The 26,293-nt window shown below is 37.6% G+C and overlaps 1 protein-coding gene across 4 annotated transcripts; it reads left to right on the top strand.

Moving 5' to 3' along the window:
- Nucleotides 1-12: 12 nt before the first annotated feature.
- Nucleotides 13-15,614, top strand: Saxo2 (stabilizer of axonemal microtubules 2). 4 transcript variants are annotated; one of them, XM_011241834.2, is made up of 5 exons: nucleotides 13-182; nucleotides 2,114-2,651; nucleotides 2,745-2,924; nucleotides 4,725-4,927; nucleotides 13,167-15,613. In XM_011241834.2, exons 3-5 carry the CDS (start codon nucleotides 2,902-2,904, stop codon nucleotides 14,108-14,110), a joined length of 1,170 nt encoding a protein of 389 aa, XP_011240136.1. In that variant the 5' UTR covers nucleotides 13-182; nucleotides 2,114-2,651; nucleotides 2,745-2,901; the 3' UTR covers nucleotides 14,111-15,613. The 4 variants fall into 4 exon arrangements, with proteins under 4 accessions (XP_011240136.1, XP_030098553.1, NP_808562.3 ...); XM_030242693.1 differs by having other exon boundaries at nucleotides 2,114-2,924; NM_177894.4 differs by lacking the exons at nucleotides 2,114-2,651; nucleotides 2,745-2,924 and having other exon boundaries at nucleotides 46-182; nucleotides 13,167-15,614.
- Nucleotides 15,615-26,293: the final 10,679 nt, after the last annotated feature.

Below are 26,293 nucleotides of genomic sequence, written 5' to 3'. Positions count from 1 at the left end.
CCGCGCGCATCTAGAACATCACCGGAAGCCACGTCGTTTCCCTTCAACTTGGAGTTCCGCGGTCGCCTTGACGACGGCGGACGCTGTAGCTGCTCTGAAGTGTGCCAGCCTAAGCCTGCGGAGGGGGACGCTGGAGCGCAGAGCATGAGGAACTGGTGTCTGTGCCAGATTTGCACCTGCGGGTAAGAAACGTCCGCCCGGTGTGGCGTCCGCAGAGCCGCGAGCCCCGCCGCGCACACCCCCTAAGGACTCCCTTGCCTGAACCGGAGGAGACCCCTACTCCACCCCCACCCCCCACCCCCCACCCCCGACCTTATGCTCTGCTAAATGCTGCCCATTTCCTCTGCTTGGCTAGCTCCTGGGCAAAACTTATTTTCTTTGCATTCCCTGAGGCTTCCCATCCAGAGATTTAAGCTAAAATACAGTTCAGATCAGCTAAGTAGTATGAGCAAATATGGCTGGTAAGTGATGGAGTCACCCACCGATTCTATTGGTTAACTTAAAAGAACAGTATCCATGGTATTTCGTTTGCCACCCAGAACCTTCCATCCTCTAAACTCTATTTTTATTCCTGCCAAGGCAACATTTTCCTGAGGCCTTTCTGACAGACAAAAATGGCAATAGTCCTCACCGTAAACCTCAGGTTTGGTTTGTAAGTCCTGCCTAACAACTTTACATCACCAGTAAACACATTCTTCTCTATCCTCAAGCTTACTGTTTACCCAGGGGTTAGATCACCTTTGATAAGTGAATAAGAGTAACTGAGTAACGCCAAGCCCTTTGTACTTGTAATCCCCTTCTAAGGGCAACCAGCTACAACACATATTGATTGAGAGCAGTTTCTCAGCCCCTTTTGTAATAAACATTGTTTGTATGTTTGAACAGATGCAAACATAACTTTTAAGGCTTGAATCTGCAAAATCTTGTATGTAAGAAAAAAAATGTATTTGAATCTGAATTTATCTACAAACTAAGTTATTTTCCCATCCACCCATCAGGAAATTCATTATATTAGGGACTTTACATTCTTCAAGAATAATATCACCATCCACAGAGCTGGGGGGACTGCCAATGTAAGAGGAATCCCCTTTAGGCTTTGAAGCATGGCTAATAACTTCTGCCGAAATGTCCCTTGCAAACACTTAGTTGCAGCGAGAGCACTGCCTTAGCTGCTTTCAGTTTTATAACTGAGGTACAAGAATCTTTGACAAAATGGGTAGTTACTATGACATACATAGTTCCACTCAGCCAATGGTTTTTAAACTTTGGCTACCTTCATGAGTCATTGTCTCAAAACGGGGCAAAGATTCTTCACCATCATCCCTCCCCATACCACCTCTCATCTTTTGCCTCCTTTCCTGTTGGAAGGAAAGATGGAAGATCTGTCCATATTCATTTGTTGTTGAAGACTATCTGTTAGGTACATTTGCACCACTGTGGTAGCACTGTGGTAAAAACAGCGAAGGAGAGGAGGTCTGTTTGGGCATACAGTTTGAGAGGGTGCAGTCCCTGGCAGTCAAACATGGTGGGGTTCTTGTTCATGTAACACGAAGCAAGACTTTTTACATGCTGGCAGACCAGGAGGTAGAAAGCCTGTGGAATCAAGACCCAGGCTCTCATCTTCCAAGGGCTGCTGTTTACAACTTATTTCCAGGTAGAGGCCAGCTTCCAAAAGCCTTCCAGAGTGTTTCCATCAGCTGGAAAGCAAAGGTTCAAAATATGTGAACATCTCAGATTCAAACCATGATGCCATCTTTTCTCTCTTAGGGAACTAAAATTTAATTCCTTTGATTTTCCATTAGGGACGTCTGATCTCATCATTTCTGTGAGCTGGTTGGTTTGTTTGTTTGTTGTTTGTTTGTTTGTTTCAAAAAGACAGAGAAGTTTAACAAGTGTAAACAGCTATAACTGGCAGCAAAAGTATAAAGCGGAAGGGAAATTGCACACGTTAGACTAGGAGGATTTTGCTTTCTTTTATAATTTCTCTGCACTGTTATGTTTTATACTTGTCCACAATCTTAGGTAAGTTATATTGTGAATGCATTGCTTTTGTGGACAATAAAAACACTGACAAATTCTAAAGTTTTGACTTGTGTTTTGTTAATCACCGCAGCTCTATCAGAACTTTTATATGTACGTGACCTATGCACTCTGCTCCTGGATTTTCCAAGTATCTTGGACCCTGCATAGGACAAAATCACTTCAGCACTTTCCAGCACCTCCTTTGCAGCAGACATTGCTGAGTCTCATGAGTCTTCTGACTTTAGAGTTTCCTAGACATGGAGGACTAGAGGAGCTGTCTAACCAGGATGCTTCACAACAACTCCCAGCTCCACTCTCTCTTGGCCTCTACTGTATTCTGTGTCCCACAAAAAATAAATAATAAAAATGGACTCTGCTCTGCCTTCTTCCTTTTGTACCTATCCTATGATTCAAAGTAACATGTTGCTATCTGTTGTAGGTGAAACCTAAGCAGAAAACCTGTTTGCCATGCATCTGGGAAGCTCACTTTCTAGCTTTCCTGCTTCAGTAGCATAAGAAGTAGCTAAACTCTTATGAGCCAACTCAGTTTGCTATGCAAGGCTTCACTATGATTTATCGTTTTTATAAACACCAGTGCAGAGGGGGAAAGCTGCGCTACGGTTCAGAAGGTGTGTTAAAGTCACTGGGGACCTGTTAAACATGCAATGACCACACAAGATGTTTTAAAGGGAAATAATGTTTCAGCTTATTTGTTTGTACAGACGGCATCGCTGTCCACATGGAACCACAAGGGTTTATGAATATTCTGACGTATCTTGCCCCACGACGGAGTATTTGGAAAAATATCCAAAATATGGCGGTGTTCTTCCACCTCAGAGCCTTAAGCCAAAGCAAGGATTTCAAGCATACCGTGGTAAAATGGAAGGAATAACCACATTTAAGTAAATATTGAGAAACTGTTTCCTTATTTTTTGTCCAACTCCTCTGGTATTAATAAGGTTTTCTTACTATTTAAATTTAACTAGTTATTTGACTTAAGTTTAACTAATTTAAGAAACAAGAAATTAGTTCACAACTTGAGAAAAGCAGAAAGATAAATATTAAGTTACATTGGCAAAGAGAAGAAAAGAGAAAAAAAAGTTGTATTGACTTTTTTAGTTAACTAAAATATCTCATGTTTATGTACTTTGCATTATTACGATTGTGTAGAAGAATGCCTCTGCTTCCTAATTTGTGTGTGTGTGTCTGTGTGTATGTGTGTGGGCATGTAAATATGTGTGTGTTCTAGTTTTTGCATCTGTTTGGTATCTAATACTTTGCTTGCCATGGCAATTTTAAAAGCATACAGATTTAATTTTATCATAATCCTATTTGAAATAATTTAAACTATCATTAGGCATAGACCTAATTCCTTCCATAGTTACTGCATAGATTATCAAACCCTGCTTGCTTCTCTACTTTATCTTCCCTGTTTGGAATTCTCCCTCCCTCTTTCCCTGGATATTTCTCATCTAATCTATAAATATCATCTAAATATTTTCCTTTGCCAATATCGTCTCTGCCATCCCACCTTTTTTGTTTATCTTTTGGGGTCAGGTAAACTTCCGTCTCATAACTTCTGAAATACCTTCCCAGTGTTATTGGATTCATTTTAGTGCTCTCCACCTGCAGGATGGAAATCCATTGTTTTCTCGGCATTCTGTTTTCAGAAAGCTTGTACAATATCCACTACCTAGAGTAGGTACCCAACATTCCTAAAAGCAGGAGCTTAGTACTTAATATGAGTCATTCATGGTGACTCATATTAACTAGAAAATAGAAGGGTGGTTTATCTGCAGTATAAAGAATAAGTATCATTCCATACTGCATGTTTCTATAATACAGGAAGAAACTTGTGAACTTGTATAAAACTTTATCTTAATAAAATAATTGTAGCTCCGTTAGATGACTGTCAAAATTGACAGTATGTATCTTTAACTCTATGATGTACATTGTGTGATTGTCTATCTTTATAAGGAAACTAGGTAATAGACAGGTTAACTAAGTTACCCAAGGTTATGCATCTACTAAATGACAAAGCCAAGATTTGGATTTAGGCAATCCGACTAGCCTTGGATCTCTGGTTTTCTCCATTCCATGGGACTGTCTTAGCCCCAGAAGTACCACCTCCATCATAATAATGGAATATAATATACAAGCTGGCTAGATTATAATTTCATTCCCATGCATTGTCAGGGCTTCTGAGAGATCCAAAATCTTAGAAAGACTCACATCTGTCTGAGCCATAATTGGTGATCAATTAGACGATAAGCAGGAAGATATTGTGACTTTCATAGGAGGAAACTATGCCTAAGTACAGTCTATGTAGGAGAATGTGGCTTTTGGAAAAGTGACTACAAAGCTAATATTGACAAATTTTTTTAGCTCATAAAATTTTTCACTTCAGATTTCTTTCTATATTAGATTTAAAAATCCACCTACTTGAGAATTTTATTCACTTAAGATCAAATTGAAGAGCTGTTATTTCAGTTTTTAAAAACTAGGATTTTCACATTTTAACTTGTTATTGAATAGAACCTTATAAAAGAATTCAATTGTTTATTTCAAATAATCAACTAGTATCATTTTAATATCTCCTTAGATTGTTCATTTTAGACAAAATTGAAGATTTCAGTGCTGAAATAATCAAAACAGAAGAACCAGTAGGCTGTGTTTCACATATATGCATGTATATATTTCAGGTCAGATTATCGCCCTTATGAAATAGTCAAGCAGCCTCGCCACATACCTGAAGAATATAAACCCAAACAGGGGAAAATTGATCTTGGTACTACCTACAAGCGAGATTTTAATCCTTACAAAGTACAGCCTTTGATAAAAGTCCGGCCTGTGGAAAGACAACAAGTTAAAAAAGGAAAGTTGGACACTGTCCCAACTTATAAAGGTAACCTGTCATTGTAAAAACAAAAGGGTTCCAAACCTAAAAATGCCATCTTTTACCTTTACAACAAAATTGTCATCTTGTATTGTCATACTTAGCCACAGTGGTTAGAAAAGAACATTTTTGTTGTTGTTGTTGATCAAAACAATATTGTTAGCAAAACCCAGTTACAGACAAATAAAACTGGCTCATGGGAGTTAGGAGCCCTAGACTCTTCTCCAAATGTGCCCCCTAAGTTGTCTGTATCTCAAAGCATATGAAAAGCAAAGGACATCACTGAGCAAAGATATATGTTACACTTGTCACTTTGTCAGTTAGTATTGTCCTTTCACCCTGTCCTTCCTATAATGAGTTGAAACTCAGCTGAGAGTGTTGGAGTTGTTGAAAAGAAAAAACAGCAACTGTCCTCTTGATTCAAATTACAGATCAACCTGCAAAACTATGGAATTAGTAGATTGTCAACTGACATACTGTTTTTATACTCTGAATCAGGGTTCTCAACCTTACAGTGCTCCCATCCTGTAATGGTCCTCATGTGGTGGAACCAAATCATGACATCCAACCAAAAACTTATTTCTGTTGCTATGTCATAATTGTAATTTTGCTACTGTTATGAATCGTGATGTACGTAGTTTTGGAGACAGAAGCTTGTCAAAGGGGTCGCAGATTGGAGGATAAAGCTCTGATCTATGAGCAGATTATTCTCAGAACAGGTCTTCAGAATAAAATAAACATGCCCATCCCCTGACAGACAGGGCCAGGACAACTGACAGGGTCTCCTCCTCCAAGCCTTACTCGCAGCAGGACAGGAGTGAGAACTTTCCCTTTGTTAGCAACACACTTAAAAACGTGAGCACTGTCAATTTCATGGCCTATCCTTTTAATTTTTTCACTGAATCCCTATATGATTTAAATATTTTTTAAAAGCTTACTCATGGAAGTCTTCATTTACAAACAGACCATCTTGACATGAACTATCCTCTTTCCTTCCCTTAGTAACACAGTTGAACATCAGGCTTATATTCTTTCCACTGGTTATGTGAAATAGCTGAATGGGTGTTTTCAAATATAAAACCCTTTGCAAAAGTAATGGCGTCTCTAGTTAGGTAATAGCTAATGACTATTCTAAAGACTTTTAACAGTAAACAGATAAGTAAAGTGCAAGGTACCAATATCCTGGGATCTTCTGGGGAAGTTAGGAATAATTTTTTTCTGATTTTGAAAAACTGAGTACATCCACGGCTATAGAGCTGACGAATTATAAAGGTTATGAATGGTAAGTAAGTATAATCAAATACAGCAAAACAAAGTACTGAGATACTGATGTGCATAAAAGATAATCTTGACATAAAAGATAGTAAACATGACTTTGCTTTGACATTTATACAACCATTGTAATTTTTCCATGTAATATATACTAAAGACAGTAATATTGATGTCCCTTGATGTTGTGTGCATATATGTAATACACACAGATACATATTATAATGTTCCAGGTTTTCACACATGAAACAACAGCCTCAATTGTACTTAATTTTGTATGATTCTGTGTGTATAAGTCTGAATACCTTCATAAGAGCAGGTATCTAGACAGTCTAAGAGGAGAGGAGAGAGGGAGACAGAAATAGAATACTGTAAAGGTTGGAGTCTACAAAACCCCAGGTACATGGTTTGTTTCTTTGTGAACGTGCACTGTTTGATGGATGTGGTGAGCAGAGAGACTGAGCCAAATATTCCTACCAAACACCCAAGAAGTTTATTTGGGAGTAGATGCTTAGTAGCTAAAGCCCCATGAAAGAGAATATGCCACACCTAAATCATGTCCTCCAGACACAGGGCATGACGGTGTCTACCAGCTCAGCTCCTAATTGGATTGAGGGCATATCCACTACACCCTACCTGCCAAATACCTGAGGGAACAACATTTCTCCTCCTAAAAATGGACTTAGTTTCTGCCATTCCTTTCAAACACAATGTCTAGTGAATAGTAAAACATGAGACCTATGGAAAAATCATGAAAATCTGAAGTGATAAACAGATGAGAAACTACCAAAATTTGTAATAGAATCATTTCAAAGATTTGAGTTCCAAATAGATAAACACAAAGGAAACTGCATCTAGATAAATGTCATTTTTAAAAGGTAAAGAATTCTTAAAGATGATGGGGAAAAAATCTCTGGAATGAGAATTAAACCAGACATTTTGTTGGAACCAATGGAATAGAGATCTTGTAGCACACAGCCACAAATAGTATGTATATATCAAGCTCCTATCCTCAAGTTCCAGGAATTTATTCAGAAAAGGAGGCAGAAAGATTTTAAGAGCTAAAAGGGTGGATGACTCCAAGGAAACAAGTCTTTCAGACACAACAAGGCTGGTTCACATATGAACCAACAGACTGTGATAGCATGCACAGGGCCAACAAATCCCTGCATAGTAAAGGGGAAGGGGGAACAAAAGTTCCACCCTTAACTGAGAAGTTATTTGCAGTTGATACCTGCTTACAGAAGAAAAACCAATTTTCTCCAATTGAGTGATGCAGGATATATCTTCCCAGGCAAGATTCAGGCTCAGGAGAAATTAATCAAGTGTGTGTGTGTGTGTGTGTGTGTGTGTGTGTGTGTGTGTGTGTGTGTGTGTGTGTGTGTGTGCTAATTATGGCTTGGTAGGTTTTTGCAGTTTTTTTGATAGAACACATAGTTGGATGGGTGGGGAGGTGGGGACAATTTGGGAGGACTTGGGGGAGGGAAAATTATGTGATCAACCATAGTGTATAAAAGTAAGTTTTTCAAATAATCTTTAAAATGTCACAAGAAGGTATTTAAAGATACCAAATCTCAAACTTTTATAACTAATGAAATGGTCTTCAAAATTTGACAGAGATTGTTACAAACAAAAACTGAGATATTTCATTAGCAGCACAGCAGCACCACATTGTGTTAAAGGAAGGTCTTGTAGTTGGAGGAAAATAATTCAGATGAATGCATGGAATTGGAATTCAGAAACAAATAAAATAAAATGCACAAATAGAAGCTGAGGAAAAGGGCGATTCTGTAGGAGGACCAGTGGTCTTGCTTAATCTGGACCCCTGAGATCTTTCAAACACTGTACCACCAAACAGACAGCATACACCAGCTAATATGAGGCCCCTAACACACATACAGTAGAGGACTTCCAGGTCTGTGTTCATTTAGAGATGAAGCACCTAACCCTCAAGAGACGGGAGGCCCCAGGGAATTTAAAGGTCAGATGGGGGGGGGGGGTTGGGGCATCCACATGGAGATATGGTGTGGGGAAGAGGTGTAGAGGATATATGGGGAGTGGTGGGGAATGGAATATGGAATGTAAAATATGAATTACAAATAAAAGAAGTGTGTAAATAAAATTAATATTGATTTTATAAAGTCGTGGTATGTTTTCAAACAAATATGAGATTGAAATATGTTAGAACAGTAGTAGTAAAGAAAACTGTTGTTCAAGAAGTGTTCAAGACAGCAACATACTTGAGCCAGGAAGATCCCATAATAAGTGAAATTAAGCATTTTTATTTTAAAATGCAGAAAGACTTAGTTAATTATAATTAAATGGAATAATAAAAAACCTGTACTAATCCAAAAGGATGTAGGGACTAGGTAGTATGGAATAGGGAAAGAATGTAAGAGGGAAAGCAAATAGTGATATACTCAACTGAAGCCCAGCTGGATCACTGGCCCATTAAATAAAATTTAGAGTGATTCTTCATATATTAACAAGAGATTTTCAAAAAATTCACAATTTGTGTAAGTTATAAATTCTTGACATAAAATTATAAATCTTTGAAATTTTTAAAATTATAAATTTTTTGAAAAACAATATACTAAAATCAACTCAAATACAGTTCAAATATATATGTGCTAGAAAAACTGAATTTGTAGAATTGCAGGTATAATTTAAAATGATAAAGATCATCTAGGATTTCCAACTTGTGAATAAGATGCAAAAAACTGAAGAAAGTGTTCTCAACGAAACAAGGAAAAGCTAGGTAGGTAGGTAATATATAGAATCAAAAATATCCACAAGTCCCTTAGAAAGCTGAGATCAAAGTCCACTAACAGAACAAAAGCATGAGATTACTGCAGGAGAGGCATCAGTGCAGAGTGTTGCAGCTTGGAGACAGGAGAAAGGAAACAAGAAGCAAAACAGAGCTTCTTACCATGAAAGGAGGAGCTGTCACTGGGAGTAAGCACTAGAGATCTATCATAAAGAGACAGGAGCATTGTAAGCTGTGCCCATGCAACTCAGGGTAGATGAAGCTGGAGAAAACAACAGATGCCTGCCCCTATACACAGGGCAACACCATCTCACTTGAGATGGAATAACATCAATCCTCTGTTGGGGAAGGGCAGGGTATGGAGATACACATTTCCTGAATTATAAAGGAAGAGATAATAAGAAACTTCCCAGATAATCAGCCACCAACCTGAACAGAGAAATAATACCAAAGTCATTTGGAGTTGCTGGTCTACTAAAAGTAAGCATGGCAATAAAGAGACCCAAACTTAACTATGGATTGAACCAAATCACACTCTGGCAAATGAACATGGATTAATTTCTGAATATACATATTATTGATATAAGTATCTATGGTACATATGATGTCTAGTTTTCAAATTATAAAAATGGGAGGAATGAGAAGGGAAGAAGAAGAAGTGGGAGGAGGGAGGGGGCCTTGCAATGAAACCAAAGGAAAAACCCAATCAGAAAGGAGCTAGATATTGGCTCTACCAAGGAATCAAAAACTTATGACTGATGGTTAGAAACATTAAGTGGAAAAATTAGCCAAGAGATAGAAGCTACAAAAAGGAGAATGTAATAACTACAGAAAATAACAGAGATGACAATGCCTTGAGTAGGTGTTTGAATAGATAATAGTACACGCATGGGGAGGAGCAGCGGGCTTAAGATACATCAATATAAAGCAAATGTATGGAGACAAAAAAGGCACGAAGCACAAAGCCTACCAACCACATTGAACCCTTAGTGAAAATATCCTTCATAAAATCTTTTTCAGACAAGTGAAAAGAATTATCAGTAAATATCATATGAAGTTTTAAGAGAAATTCTTCAGGTAAATGTACTATGAAGCAACAGAAACTAGGCCTTTATAAAGAGAAAAAATGTCCTCAGAAATAGATGCTATAGAACACTTTGAAGTGGGCCTAACATACATGTACTTAGAATATCAGAAAATAAAAAGAAAACAGAATTACCTAAAAATTTAATAGGATTTTTTTCCCCGAAAATGGGTGATATCAAAATATGGACCTGGAAAACTTTAAAAACCCAAGCAGGTTACATTTATAATTTAAAATTATGAAATATACAGACTGCTTAATGTGAAAGACACTTTATGAACCCAGGCATGGTGCCATATACCTACAATCCTGGTACTGGCAAGTAGAAGCAGAAGGAACCAAAAGGTAAAGACATCTTTATCTATACAGGGAGTTGAAGGTCAGCCTGGGCTACATGAAACCTTGTCTCAAAAACAACAAAAAGATACATTAAACAAAGAAGCAAATTAAAAACAAGAGTGAGGACTAGGACCATTGAAACCAGAAGATCATGGAGTTACATCTTGAAAATGCTGAAGGCTAGGACACAGATGAAATCCACCAAGCACATTGAACCATTAGTGAAACTATCTTAAAAGTCTTTTTCAGTAAAGTGAAAAGAATTATCAGTAAATGTCATGTGAAGTTTTAAGAGAAAAATTTTCAGCAAGTAGAGTATGAAATAGAGTCCTCAGAAATAGATGCAATGACAATATAGTATTTTTCTAGAGCAAAAATTCTATCAACGTTGACTGTTTTTAAAAACCAATTATAAAAGTACAAAGTAGAAAAGGTTAGAATTGGAAATGTGCTGCACCTTAGTTGTTTGTTACTCCTCAGCCATGTGGTGTGTAATAATTTAGTCAACAGTAGAATGCTTTTACAACCATTGTTCACTAAAATCATATCATCTAGTGAGATCAGACTCTGGAACACTGGTGTTCCCATAGTGAAAGAACGATAAAGATGCATCTCTCAGTATGTCCCCATTGTTAAGGTGCAAAACTATGTAACTCAGAACAATATTACTCAAAAGTGGACTATGATTTGTTAAAATTTTGTATTGTAATACAAAATATTAAACAAACTGACCTGCAAGCCATCTCCAATTTTCTTCTTATGACTATTATACTTCCATTCTTTTTCATACTACCTATTCTTGCTACCTATTCATACTTCTGCATTCTTGCAACACTGATAGAATTTAGCATTTGCAGTAGGCAGTATACATTTAGAAACTTGTGTTTAAGCTTCAAAGCCTAAGACATTTCTTATCTGGCTATTACAGAAAAACATTTGTCAACACCTGCTCTGTGACAATTCTATTCCAAGTTTGGAAGCTTAAAAAGAAGTTGTATGCATAGTACTTTACACTACCTTATCTTTCCCCCTCCATATTCTTGTTTCATTTTTGAAAGCCCAAGTTTCTCTGATATTGAGAAATACTTTGTTCTATTCATCCACATATTCGCCTAAAATTAGCAGTTTGTCTCTTAGTCACATTGGCAGCAAAGACTTTCCTAGTATGACTGTGTCAAACTCTAGATCTTCACTAACATCTCTCATTTCCTTGTAGTTACTATGAAATAGTGCTATAATTGTAATCTGTAGTTTCTGAAGAACAGAGATTCCTTCATGGTAGCTCAAGAAAAAGATTCATGAGAATTGGAAATGAAAAGTTGTCAGGTTCTGAGGGAGCTGGAGGGGAGTGCTTTAGCTAATGAGCACATGATTTCACTCGTACTCATACTACCTATTCTTCATACTACTTATTCTGGCTACCATAGCATTTCTGTTGCTATCATACTGAATGGCCTCCTCTAGTTCCTTATTTCTTCATTTCTATACAAGTCTGCACGAATACAGCTTCCATCGGCCATCAATCTGAATACTATCTCATGCTATTCTATTATGTTCTTCATCTGGTACTTGGTTTTCAACCTTAGAGTCACAAGATTGGTCTAGTTCATCACGTCTTGCCATGTGGCTTATAGGATTCTGATAACTTAAAGACTGACTGCTTCTTGGCTGGGTTTCCACTCACACTAAACATCAGTAGCTTAATAATTTACTCTAAAACTCAGCAGGAATATCTAAGAATGAGGACAGTTTTTCTTCCCAGCCAGTAGCCACATGGTAAACATTCAAGGTTTAGCTATTCCAGTTGTCATTCCCTTGACTTTGGTTCACTTTCTATTGTCTTACCATATACAAACTTGCTTTTTATAAACTAATATTTGGTATTTAGAATCCTTTTGGAGATGCAGTGAATTTTACATTTCTCAGCTTACTACATTAGTATGTAAAATAACTGTCTTTTATAAACTCACTTTTGGTGTTTTTAAAGTACTGTCGTGTGGTGAAGTAAATTTTACCATAATTCTCAGCTTACTACTTTTCTGTCTAGAAATAGACTACATAAAGAAGCCTTACTGAAATATAAACACTTCAAATTTCCATCAATGGCTTAAGTAAGCTGCAGGTATTGGGCTTCTAACTCTCAAATCACGGCTCTAATATTCATTTCTAAATTGCACATACAGTTTTGAATACACTGTTTGGCTTCCTGGTCTTTAGGTGGTCCTGTATCTCTCAGGAATTCCTTAAAGCCCAATAATCCACAGAGTCTTTATTTTTGACCAGAATAGCATTGAAACTTGAAAGTTCAAATTGAGCAACTGGTGTAAGTAGTCTTTAGGACTTTTATTTTTTATTTTAAGAGATTCCAAAGGCCACCTCTGTGAGTTGTAAGATACTTAAAAAGTTAATCAATTGACTTCTTCCTCTTCAAGGGTTCTTATTGTAAGCCCTGAATTTTATAGCTGTCCTTAATATTTTGTGAGTTACAGTCAAAATCCTAGCCAGTACATTTCATACTGTCTTTGCCTACAACATAGTCTTTCTAGCTTTCTATCCACAGGCAGGCACACATGTTCCATATGCCCTTGTATGTAATCAGATGAATCTGAAAGTAGAAAATGATGGACCAAAGAAAACCAAATATGAGGAAAACCTCATACTTGATCCTAGTGTTTGTGGTTCTAAAAGAAATCAGAAGATGCTTGACAATGCGAGAAATTAGTCAGGATATTTTGAAGATAGTTTTTTTCTCAGTATTTTAAAATATTTTGTTTGTTCTGATTTTCAAGATGATTATAGATCTTGGGATATTCAGAAATGTGAACTGTGTAAACCAGAGCAAGCTTACCATCCCCCAGATGTGAAATTCGGAAACTCAACTACATTTCAGGATGACTATGTTCCCCAGGAGATAAAGCCTAGGCAAAGCTTTAAGCCCTGCTCTGTGGTCAAGTGTTCTGTAGGCCCTTTTAATGGTGATACAAGTCATCGTCGAGATTATGTACCTCATCAGCTAGAAGTCAAGTTTGCAAGGCCAAAAGAAATTTATAAGCCTACTGACCAGCCTTTTGAGGATCTCACCACTCACCGGAATGACTTTCAGGGTCTTGCTGGTGAAACTGCAAAAATCTGCAGACCTGCCTATACCAGAGTGACCCAAAACATTCAGTTTAAAGGAAGTACTGAATTCCGTGACAGTTTCCAACCATGGGAAATCCCACCACCCAAAGTCAAGAAAGTGGCAGAGTATGTACCTCCTTCAGGAAGCATGCAGTTAAACAGCACCAGCCACCTCGACTATGTTCCCTATCAGGCCAGCCGCGTAGTTGCCATTAGACCAGTTTCTCACAGAAGGCAAAGCAATTTTCCTTTCCAAGGAAAAAGCACCACGAAGGAAGATTTTCCAGCATGGGAAATTTGTCGCCAAGGACTTATTAAGCAGCAGCAACAAATTCCCAACCCATCTGGAAAATTTGAGGGTTTGAGCACTTTCAGATCTCACTTTGTGCCACATGAATTGATTCCAACAGAGAGCTGCAAACCTTTAAATGAAGCTCTTAAGAGTTCAGTTCCACTTGATGATGTCACCATGTATTCTATACAGTTCACACCGAAGAAACAGGAAATCTGCCCAGCTAGCTATCCTTCTCCTCCTGGTTATATATTTGAAAATACAAATTCCCAAGGACATAAATTCTTTCGCAAGATTATTCCTGCAGTGAAGGCCTTTTAGTAATCAATGTTTAAAAGAAAGCTAATGAGATTTTGATTTTTAAAGAGAAACCCCAACTTTTATAGTAAAAATATGAGAGCTATACAATTTTTAGCTTTTTGAACAAGTTGGAACATAAAGATCAGAATTGATAAATCCATATATTTTGAACCAAGATCATCCTGTTTAGCACAGGCTACCCTGGAACTTGCAGTCCTCCTGTGTCAGTCTTCTGATCCAAGATTATTCTTTAACAGGCATATCTGAAGGCTAAATGATAGGTACGCCCATTTATACATGCTGACTCTTAGTTTGTTGTCACCTCATTTTACACTTATGCAATTATACAGCTCCTCTCATCATCATTTATCAAGTATATTGGGACTATCTAGAAAAAAATTGAAGATAAGCTATAAATTACACTTTTCAAAAAATCCAGGTTTAACTCATTGATTGATTGATTGATTCATTCATTCATTCATCTTCAGTACATCTACAGAGAATAGGACAAGTCAAGTTTTGGTTGGTGATGTCAGAGACTACTGCTCTGTTTCTTGCCCTGTTCAAAATAGCAAGAGACATTGTGGCTTGAAGAGGAAATGTCCTATAGGATGGGACTCAGAGGACCAGAGTTCAAGTACTGATATCTTCGGTTTATATTTGAGCCACTGTAAGCAACCTCTTGCATACACACGCCTGTGGTTCATCTGTTAAAGAATATTGATTCTGCCTACCTCACAAAAGTTTGTTGGGAGTATCAAATTCTATAATACATTTAAATGCATAAAGTAAAAATGTAAGGGGCTATTAAACACTCGGATAACTTTTTGAACTTTTTCATTTTCAAATAAGGATAGTTACAAACTTAATACTCATTACTTGGTCTCCATACAGCAAGGACTATAAAATAACCTAATTTGCTTTGACTAAAGTCATAAATGAGTAATGTGTGTTTGTAAGAGGCATCTGCCCACTATAGCTTCATAAACACCCTATAAGTTATAGCAGAAAATAGAGAACCTAGATTAAATACTCGGATGTAAATGGCTGTATTTTCAAAAGGAAAAATATTTGCTTAAAAAGTTGTAGGGAAGACTTCCAGTTCTGACAAAATTTTCAGGATAAACCTAGGTATGTGTTCATTCAGTGGCCACATCCAGAAACATTGTTCATTTATGAGGGCTATAACTACCTTGTTCATTACTGAAAGTATAAAGTGCAAAGAAGGACGGGGAAGAGATACCAGTAAAGGACCTAGAAATAGCATACTATACTTACAAATGTTGAATGCTTCAAGTGAGTGTTTTAATAAATGATCATGTATGGAAAATAAGATTGACTTCAATTTAAAATGAATTGTAATGTTTCACAGTTTAAGAATATTACTAAGAGTGAATTAAAAACATGTAATAACTAATTTTAATTAATTGAAAGCAATTCTCCATATTTGCATTTATTATAAAAAGATAAATGAAAAATTATGTTTTATGTATAATCTGATTAATAAAATGTATTGATTTTCATGAACTCATTTCTGTATCATTTTATTTGAGATATAACTTCTAAGTAAATTCCTATCTAGATATACCTATACATGATTAGATTAAAAACTATTTTAAAAATAGAAAATACCATTATAATAATCAAAATTAAGAATTTGGTCATACTTCACCATTCTCACCGTTTTGGCCATTTTACAATTTTTAATATTCAAATCTCCCATAATCTGATGGGATTGGTCTCCTCTCTGAACAATGGTCACCCTTAAGACATCTACTGGCATTTTTTGAAACAGTTTTCCTTAAACTAAGAACACATGACATACTGTCTTGTTTCACTGTAACCTAATATAATAGGTATGAGAATAGGGTTTGGAACAGAGCATAGCATAAGACATTCAACTGGGAGTTCAGAATCATCTTTCTTAAGGAATGTTGGCTGAGCTGAATACTGAAAGATAAATAGGAGGACATAAGGGTGAAGAAAAGTGGGAAGAACCAAAAACAACTTGGAGAGGAAAAGGTTTATTTTATCTAACAGCTTATAGTCCATCATGAAAGGAATTCAGAGAAGAAACTCAAGATGAGACCTTGGAAACAGAAATTGAAGCAGAAGCCACAAGGGGACCATAACTTATGTGCTCCCATTGGCTTATTCAATATGCTCTTTTATGCAACCTAGAACCATAGCCTTAGGAGAGGCACTTCCCATATTATACTAGACCCTCCCACATCAATCATTAATCAAGACTGCTCACAGATACATACCTATGGGCCAATCTGATGAAGGCATTTCCTCCACTGAGATTCCCTCTTCCTCTGACTTTTGTTTATATTAAGCTGATAAAAAAGTTTGGGTTAAAATGATTAAAAAAACAACTAACCACACAATTTTTGTCTAATTGTGTTTCCTTCCCTTCCCTTCCCTTCCCTTCCCTTCCCTTCCCTTCCCTTCCCTTCCCTTCCCTTCCCTTCTCTTTCCTTTCCTTTCCTTTTTAAAAAAAAGTTTTGATTTTTATTGTTTTCTTGATTTCTTTTGAGTTAGGAAAAAGGGAAGGGAGAACATAAACATAGAGTTGAGTGACTAGTGAAGTCGGGAGGGTCAGGGTGAAGTTGAGGACAGGAGGAAAAAAAAGATCAAAATATGCCATATAAAATTTTTAAAAATTCTAAACAGTAAAATTGAACCCTTGTCAATTTGATAAATAAATACACTACCATTAAACGATAATTTGTTCTTTCTTGTTTATTACCAAGATATCATTAATATCACAATATAAAATATAGTGCAACTTTAAAAGTACCATGGTCTTTAAATTTTTACAAGTCTCTTTAAAATACTCAGCATATCTTTAAAAATCCAAAGTTAACTATGGGCTCCTTTAAAATAGAGTAACAAACTTTTTATTACAAGAGGAAAGACCCAGGGCACAGTTACAATGGAATCAAAGCAAAACCAGCATCCATCAGTATAAAGAGCTGAGTGCCCAATGTCTTGGATTCACTCATGATCTTCTGGGCTCCAACGTTGTCTGACTTTGTGCCATACCCAGCTTGTCCCATTAAATCAGGATAGCTCCAGTCCTTCCCTGCTGTTGTCCTTGATTATAACCTGGGTTCTTATAACTCCAATATGCTGGGGTCTTCTATACTTTTGCACCTTCACCAAAGGCTTCCTGGACTCTACACAAGGACTCCAAGCTTTATGCTAAGCCTTAGTCTTTCTCCTGAACTCTTTTAAATTCTGGAGCTTCCACTGTTCAAGAGGCTGTTTTCTATTATCCCTTCTGTCATACAGCTTCTATTTGGCCAAAACCAGCACCACATGGGAACAACAACAACAAATAACAAAAAGCTATGATTGGCACCCAATGTGGGACTGTTTGACGAAAAAAGAAAGATTAAAAGACATGTGGCCACCATTGTAGCTAGGCAGAATGGAAAGCTTTATTTCAAGTACAATAGAGCAAAAAGTAGGAAAAGAAAGGGTGTATACTTTAAAAAAGCTGACAAAGTGTTGGCTGAAGCTGTTGTTGGGACACCCCCTACATGGTTTTTAGCAGCATTTTCCCTTCCATTTCCTCATTTTTTTACTGTTTTGTTTATAAAAGCTAAGCAACTGGAAAAATGCAAGTGAAATTAGAGAAAACACTTGCCGAACAACTGAAAAAAAATACAGGTGGAAATAGAGAAGCTTGGGAATAAAAAAGAACAACAAACAGATTCTTGCTCAATGACTGAAACAGAGGGAGGGGGTTTTCCTCAGGTAGAAAGAGGGAGAGGAACTGTGTCAAAGTGCAGTCAAGTCAAAGAAATGAACAAGCAGAAGGATGGTCAGATGAGACAGCTTTTTCTTTAGGAAACAGGGTTAAACCTAAACAGCACTTTGGGAAGACCTGCACTGCTTGGTCAAAAAATCATCAGCAGCATTTATAGTACTTATACAGCAAATGTCTGCTAATGGGGATAATCCACAAAGTTATGACAAAATAGGATGGCATCCTATAGAAATGAAGGGCATAAAGCATTTTAAGGAGGCAGTGATGTCTTATGAAATGCATTTACTCTATGTGAAACAAACTCAGAATGATTCCCCAAGACTGGAGTGAATTGGTAACAGCTGTACTAGTGGTTTGTCCTCAATTACAATGGTTGTCATAGTAGAGAGGAGAAGCCAGGAATTTGTAATAATGCAATAGAATAAGAGGAATTAATATAGTGAGGGATCATTTGATAGGGGAAGATAATTTATGCTGATATACAAGAACAGGTACAATTTGAAGATATGATCATAGGAAAGTGTCATTTAGCAGCTTGAAGAGCTTGAGAGAAAGTTGGGGGGCCAGGAGAGAAATCCACATAATTTACAAAAATTACACAAGGCTCTGTAGAAGCTTTCGATTTTTTTTTAAACAAAGATTCATTTCAGCAGTAAATAAGACCATATTGGACCCCGACGAAAGACAGGTGTTGATAGAGACCCTAGCATTCGAAAATGTGAATGCACAGTGTAAAAACAGCATAAGATCACTGAAGGAATGGGCAGTACCCATGGATGGATGGATAAAGAGTATGAATGATATTGATTCTACCATAAAACATTCTAATATAAGAGGTCAAGCAAAAGTAAAACTCTCAGATATCAAAATGCCTGGTGTTTTAATTGTGGGAAATATGGACATTTGAAATAAAATTGTGAACAGGGTATATCTAAAGGCAATAGTTTTTCTAAATATAAATCATAAAGAAGGCTCAGGCTTTCAAGAATATGCAAATGATGTTGCAAGATTTGCCATTGGACCCATGGATGTAGATCCAAGAGAAAGGTCTAATGCAATTTCTTGCTGTCCAGAATGATGGGGGTGGGTAGCTACCTTGAAGCCCTGCAACAAAATGTATGAACCATTTTCCTCTTGTAAGCCAGAAAATAACAAGCAAGCAGAAAACCTCAACTAAGTATTGCAGACCTAATGCATGCAGCTACAGGCAATGATGCTCTAGACTTGGTCTTAGATAAACATTTTACACTATACCCAAAAGTTCAGTGTTATAAAATGGAGTTTATGGTCCTTTGCCCTCAGGGTTGTAGGAATGAATGATTTTGAGAAGTTTGACTTCCCAAGGATTTATTGTGCATCCAGAAATCTTATAATGAAGATTTCAAAGGAGAAATTAAGATAATGGCTTATGTAAAATATATGAAACTTAACACAGGTGATAGGATTGCTTAGCTGCTACTGTTTCCCTTTATCAAAGGCTAAGCTGCTTCAACAGAAAGATCAGGGTGGTTTATAAATATTGGAAAACATGTGTTCTGGCAAGCAGTTGTTAATGATCAGAGGCCAAAATTAACATTACAAATGAATGACATTGAAACAGAAGGTTTTCTGGATACAGAATCTGATTCAGAAACTATCATTCACAAAAAATCTTGGAATTCAGAATGGCCACTTCAAAAGGTTTATACTCAGTTTCTAGGAATTGGGAAGTTGTCTCTGATAAAACAAAATGTGTGAGTGACTTAAATGTATGGACCAAAAGGTCAAATAGGACTATTAAGGCCTTATGTGGCTGACATAGCCATCAATTTATGGGGATGAGATTTACTACAGCAGTGAGGAACTCAGGTTAATATTTTCTCAATACCAGACAATCCCTAAAATAAGGGATGAAATGGAAGATGCTTCAGGGAAAGAATTGAAAAATGTCATCCAAAACAACCACAGACTGCAGATTGCCCCAAAACAAGACACAGCAGGGATTGAGTGAGTTTCCATATTTATAAGGGTGGGACCACTACTGAAATTATACCAACATCCTTACCCTTAAAAATGTTTGATTAACAAAGCTGTGTGAGTAGAGCAAATTCCCTTAACTAAAGAAAAAATACAGGAACTTGAACAGTTGATACAAGAGCATTTGGAGGTTCAACACATAGAAGAGCCTATCAGCCCATGGAATTCTCCTGTATTTATTATAAAAAAAGAAATCAGTGAAATAGAGAATATTAACAGATTTGCGAGCAGTGAGTAGAGTAATTCAACCAAATGGCCTGATATAGCCTGGAATTCCTTTACCTTTATTACCTATGGCATGGCCTATGGTACTAATTGTTTTAAAAGACTTGTCGTTTTTACTACCCCCTTGCAAGTGGATTATAAGGAAAATTTTGCCTTTCACAGTGCCTACATATTATAATGCTATAATTATCAATCTGTAAAATGTATTGGTGGAAAGTTCTTCCAGAAGGAATGTTAAATAGTCCAGCTTTATGTCAATATTTTGTGTAATAACCACTAGAAATAATTCATAAGCAAATTTATCAACCCATTATTCATCATTATATGGAAGATACTTTGGCTGATTCAGATGCAGATACTTTAGAGAAAATGTTTGGTGAAACAAAAAGAATTTTGCCCTGTTGGAGTTTGCAGATTACTTCTGAAAAATACAGAGAGGAGATTCTATCCACTATCTAGGTTATAAAATATGTCAACAAAAACCCAACCACAGAAGGTAAAGATCAAAACAGTTGTGAAATTTTAATGATTTTCAAAAATTAATGGGAGATAACAATTGGATACAGCCCATCGTTGGATTAACTACTCAAGAGTTAAGTAATTTGTTTCAAACATTACAAGGAGATTCAGACTTAGACTGTCCAAGATAACTAATGAATAATGCAGATAAAGAGTTAACTTTACTAGAAAAGTGACTGCAAGACTCATATGTGGATCACATAGATCCCAAACTGGACTTTATTTTGGTTATTTTGCCTTTGACTCATTCTCCACTGGGCTCATTATACAAAGGGAAGAAAGTATTTTAGAATGGATCTTCTTAGCACACAAAGTAAAACATTAAACACTTATATAGAAAAGGTTTCTTATTTAATTATAAGAGGAAAAATAGGACTATGTTAATTGTCAGGGATATACTGAGGAGAAATTGTAGTGCCGTATACTAATATTGAGATGAAAAGAGCTCGTGGCAACTATTTGGGAAAAATTAACAGTAAATATCTTCTTCAATTTATAAACATAGCTAATTGGATTCTCCATGCATTATAAAAGGAATGCCAATTCCTGAAGCACCTTCATTTTATATTCATGCAAATAAGTTGGGAGTGGCAGGCTATAAGTCAGATAAAATAAGCAAAGTAGTTCAAAGCCCATATACTTTGGTGCAAAAATCAAAGTTATATGTAATTCTAATGGTATTAGATTTTTCCAAATCTCTTAATATAATCACTGACTCTCAGTATGCAGAGAGAATAGTTTTGTGCATAGAAAATTTTGAATTTATTCTTGATAATTCAGAATTAACATCATTATTTATACAACTGCAACAGACAATTTGAAACAAATTATTTATTATATATCAACCATATTGGTCTCACACAGGCTTGCCAGGTCCATTTGCACAAGGAAATGAAGAAATTGACCAACTATTAACAGGAAATATATTAGAAGCTTCAAAATTTCATGAAAAATGCCACATTAACCATATAGGTTTAAAGAAAAAATTTCTATCACCTGGCAACAACCCAAGGAAATTATAAGAAAATGTCCTACTTGTTCTTTGTATAGCCACATTCTATTACATGCTGGAAGTATCCCTAAGAGTACCAAAGGAAATGAAACCTGGCAGATGGATGTGTTTCATTTTGCAGAATTTGGAAAATTAAACTTTGTACACCATACCCTTGAGATATATTCAGGATTTCATTGGGCAACTACTTTCAGTTATGAAAAGGCTGACCCTGTAGTTACACATTTACTGGAAGTAATGGCTATTATGTGGATACCTGTACAAATTAAGATTGACAGTGATTCCACATAGGTCCCCTGTAAGATGAAGCAGTTCTTTGCATATTATAATATTAAGCATATTACAGGTATACCACACAATCCTACAAGACAAGCAGTTTTAGAAAGATCTAATTATACCTTAAAAGAAATTATTATAAAACAAAAAAGAAAGAATAAAGACCCTCAGGGATAGACTGAAGAGTGCTCTGTTAACTTTAAATTTCCTAAACATTAACAGGAAAGGAACAACACCAGCTTAAAGACACTGGGCTACAGAACAAAACAGTGGAGTTAAATCATCCTATATATTATGAGGATGTATAACACCAGAATGGGAGTCAGGAATGTATTGTGCTGGTGTGTTTCTGCTCAGATGGAAGGGTATTCAGGGACTAGGAATCCCAGGAACCATACAGCTCTGAGAGGAAGCCTTCTCAGCAGAGGCATTACAGCTTCTAGGGAATGGTTGTCCTCCAGCTGAGCTCAGGAGCCTCAGCCCCACTCCTCCTTTGCTGCTTCTCTTCTTGTCTTCATTGCTTCTTGGCTTCTTCCAATGACTCACAGCAGGCAGAAAATCTCATGAAAGGGATATATTGGAGGGTTCGGGGTGTGTATGGATGAATCCAGGTGTGGCTTCCCTCTGCTCCAGGGAGCAGACTGTATGGAATCAGACAAAGAGCAGCGCTTATAAAGGATTTCTTTGGGGTTGGAGCTTTTCAGGGCAGAGATTTACAGATGGAGGATTAGTGGGATTTGAAGTCCTGAGCTTGGTGAGCTCAGAGACTGTTGAGTTTTCCAGTCAGGGATTGGTGGGATTTTGTGGGAAGCTCAGGGATTGGTGGGTTGTCCTGCTCAGGACTTGGTGGTTTGTTGTTGTTTGTTTTGTTTTGCACTCCCTTTTCCCTGCATCTTGCCCATAGGTTGGGATGGGGAGTCTTTCCTGGCCACAGGTAACTTTGGCTGAGTTGCCATCTCAATGGAACTGCTTAGGGAGGCTGGAGAGGAGGTGCTGCCACTAGTGGACAGCTCCTGACTAGTCGTTCACTAAGGTTGTGGGCTGAGGCCGGAAAGAAGGTGTCATCACCATAGATAGCCCCTCATGACAGCAGCAGGCTGAGGCAGGAAAGCGGTCAGAACCATGGACAGCGCCCGAGCGCCTTTTCAGCTGAAGAGGGAAAGAAGATGAGCCACTGTAGACAGCTCCTGTGATGGCTGCAGGCTGAGGAGATGTGGTGTTGCCTTTTTGACAGGAGCTGCCATTTTGGGGGCGGGGGAAGTATTTTACCACCATCATAGGCTGGGGCAGGAAGGAGGGGCCAGTCCCCACTTAGTGGAGCATGTGTCCTTCTTACCAGTTGGAACCTCTTGGAAATGTAAATGAGGAAAATACCTAATAAAAAAAATTAATTCTAAAAAAAAAAAAGGAGAAGAAAGAAACCTTCAGCTCATAACCAATGACAGACCTATAAGCAGAACTCCACCCTCAATGCAGAGTAACAACAGACCTGTGAGTTGGTCTTTAAGACAGACTATGCTGAATACCACATCCTGCAAGCCCAAATCGGGACTACAAGCCAAAGGTTCGCAGATCTGGGGAAGGAAATTAAGAGACTTTAGTGAGGAATTCCAGAACACAAGATGCTAGAACAGAAGACAATCTGGGAGTATAAAAGGTTCAAGAAACAGTACTAAAATTATAGGAAAGAGAAGCGTTGCACTTACGTTGTTATCTCAGTTGTGAATATGCTCCTGAGAGATCAACAAAAAGATTGTATCAGACACCCGAGAACCCTGGTAAGTACAGTGGAAAGAATTGAGAGGCAACATCAAAACTGCATAATTTTGGGGCTGGTGAGATGGCTCAGTGGGTTAGAGCACCCGACTGCTCTTCCGAAGGTCCAGAGTTCAAATCCCAGCAACCACATGGTGGCTCACAACCATCCGTAACGAGATCTGACTCCCTCTTCTGGTGTATCTGAAGACAGCTACAGTGTACTTACATATAATAAATAAATAAATCTAAAAAAAAAAAACTGCATAATTACTGGCTAAAACAAATGGGGGGAAATGTAATATGAAATATTTTAGGTGCCTGCCTCTTTAAATGACCCTTTGCTCTAGTGACAGTTGGCTCTTGGACTTCTGGTAACAGGAGAGGATGTAAAAGCCATGAGAGGCTAAGAGTTAGGACTGAAAAGAGTAAGGAGTTGCAGAGAATAATAGTAGGGGAGAGAGTAGTAGGACTGGGGAGTAGGCAGAAGTGGTGTCCAAGAGGCAGAAGAGTAGGGTCAGAGAAGACAGTTGATGTAGGAAGAAAGAATACTGAGTAGGGCCAGAGAAGAGAAGAGAAAAGAGAAGAGGGGAGAGGGGAGGGGATGGAAGGGGAGAGGGGAGGGGAGAGGAGGGGAGGGGAGGGGAGAGGAGGGGAGGGGAGGGAGAGAGAAGAGAAGAGAAGAGAAGAGAAGAGAAGAGAAGAGAAGAGAAGAGAAGAGAAGAGAAGAGATTCTGAAGAGTGAAAATAAGACACATGAAAGTGAATTGGATAGCAGCCTGTGAAGAGAAGACAGCTGGTGACAGTTGAGCCAAGAGAAGCTGAGCTGAACTAGAGAAGATATTGTTAGGAGATAGATAAAAGAAGAACCCAGGAAGAATCTTCCACAAACAAAGTAGCTAAAGAATAAAAGAAAAAATAAAGAACAGAAGGAAACATCAACAAAAAGTTACAGATGACAGCTTATTGTGCGGACTCTAAGAGAACACTTTGAAGATTTCACCTCAGTGATGATGGTTTCTTTTTAATCAAAGATGATTCTTCAGCCCACCTGACCCAGAAGTTACAGATCTTTAATTAAAATATATCACACAAATAGTTCTGACACGTTTCACTTCCCTCTGAAACTTCACAAGCCAGAATTCTATCATTTGCACTTAAAATTCTTACCTTTCAAGCTTCCTTAGAACAGCCAATTAAGTTTGAACACTTAGTGGCTTTTCCAGCCCAAAGTTCCAAACACATGGCCAGGTTTGTTACATCAATACCATATTGTTCAAATTCCAATTTCTGTTCTAGTTTGCTTTCTGTTGCTGTGATAAACACCATGACCAAAAGAAAATTGAGGAGAAAAGTGTTTATTTCATGTTACAGCTAATAGTCTATCACGAAGGGAAGCCTTCAGAAATTCAAGGCAGGAACCTAGAAACAGGAACAGAAGCAGAGATTGTGGCGGGACACTGTCTACTGGCTTGTTCAACCTACATTTAAAAATAAAACCGAGGAATCCCTTCCCAGACGTAGCAACACCAACAATGGGAAGGTGTCTCACACATCAATCATTAAAATTAAGAAAATGCCTCCTGAGGCTGGAGACATTACTCAGTGGTTAGAATGCTTGTTCTTGCTGAGGACCTAGAACCCATATAGTGGTTCATAACTATTCCTTAATTCCATTTCCAGGAAATCCAATAATCTCTTCTGGGCCTCTGCACCAGGCATGCATATGCTCTACATGCATACATACATACACACAGGCAAAAACACATACACATAAAATAAGGTAACTTTTAAAATGCTTAGCAGATGTACCTACAGGCCAGTTTGATGGAGGTGTTTTCTGAAATGAAGTTCCGGCTTCTTTCATGACTCTTGCTTGTGTCAATCTCTCTGTCTCTCTCTCTGTCTCTATCTCTCTCAGTGTCTCTCTCTCTCCTCTCTCTCGTCTCATCTCTGTCTCTCTGTCTCTCTGTCTCTGTCTCTGTCTCTGTCTCTGTCTCTCTCTCTCTCTCTCTCTCTCTCTCTCTCTCTCTCTCTCACACACACACACACACACACACACACACACACGGAGGCAAAAGGAGCTTTCTCAGGAGTCAGGTGTTTTTCTTCCACTATGGGCTCTGGACTGACTTTAGATCATCAGGCTTGCTGGGCAAGAACTCTCCCCTGCTGAGCCACCTGGGCAGCCTGCTCTCATTTCTACAGTGTCTCTGGGAATCCTCTAGTGGAGGGAAGACAAACCACAGGCTCAGAAAGCAGAAGCAGATTTCTATGAGCATGACATTCATGAGCTTTGGGTGCTGACACATTCATGGACATACTTGGTTGTTAAACATACACAGCCCATAAAAGCTCCTGGTGGCTAAAGGTAGACAATTTGAGCAACAAAATAAAGTGGGAATTTCCCCATGCTTTTTACTGAAGTGGAATATATTCAGTGCATAGTTTGTCTTTATAATTTTAAGTCTGTAGTTTAGTGATAATATTTAATGGCGTGCAACATCACTACTGACCATTTTTCTTTTGCTTTTTAAAACTGATTTTTTTTACTAAAAGATTTAAATTTATTGTATATTTTATTGAAAATAATTTTTCATACAATATATTCTGATTCTGGTTC

The sequence above is a fragment of the Mus musculus genome, chromosome 7, assembly GCF_000001635.26.
Source record: "Mus musculus strain C57BL/6J chromosome 7, GRCm38.p6 C57BL/6J".
NCBI lineage: Eukaryota > Metazoa > Chordata > Mammalia > Rodentia > Muridae > Mus > Mus musculus.
Note: the sequence above shows the minus strand (reverse complement) of the source record. Positions and strands in the feature narration are given on the sequence as shown.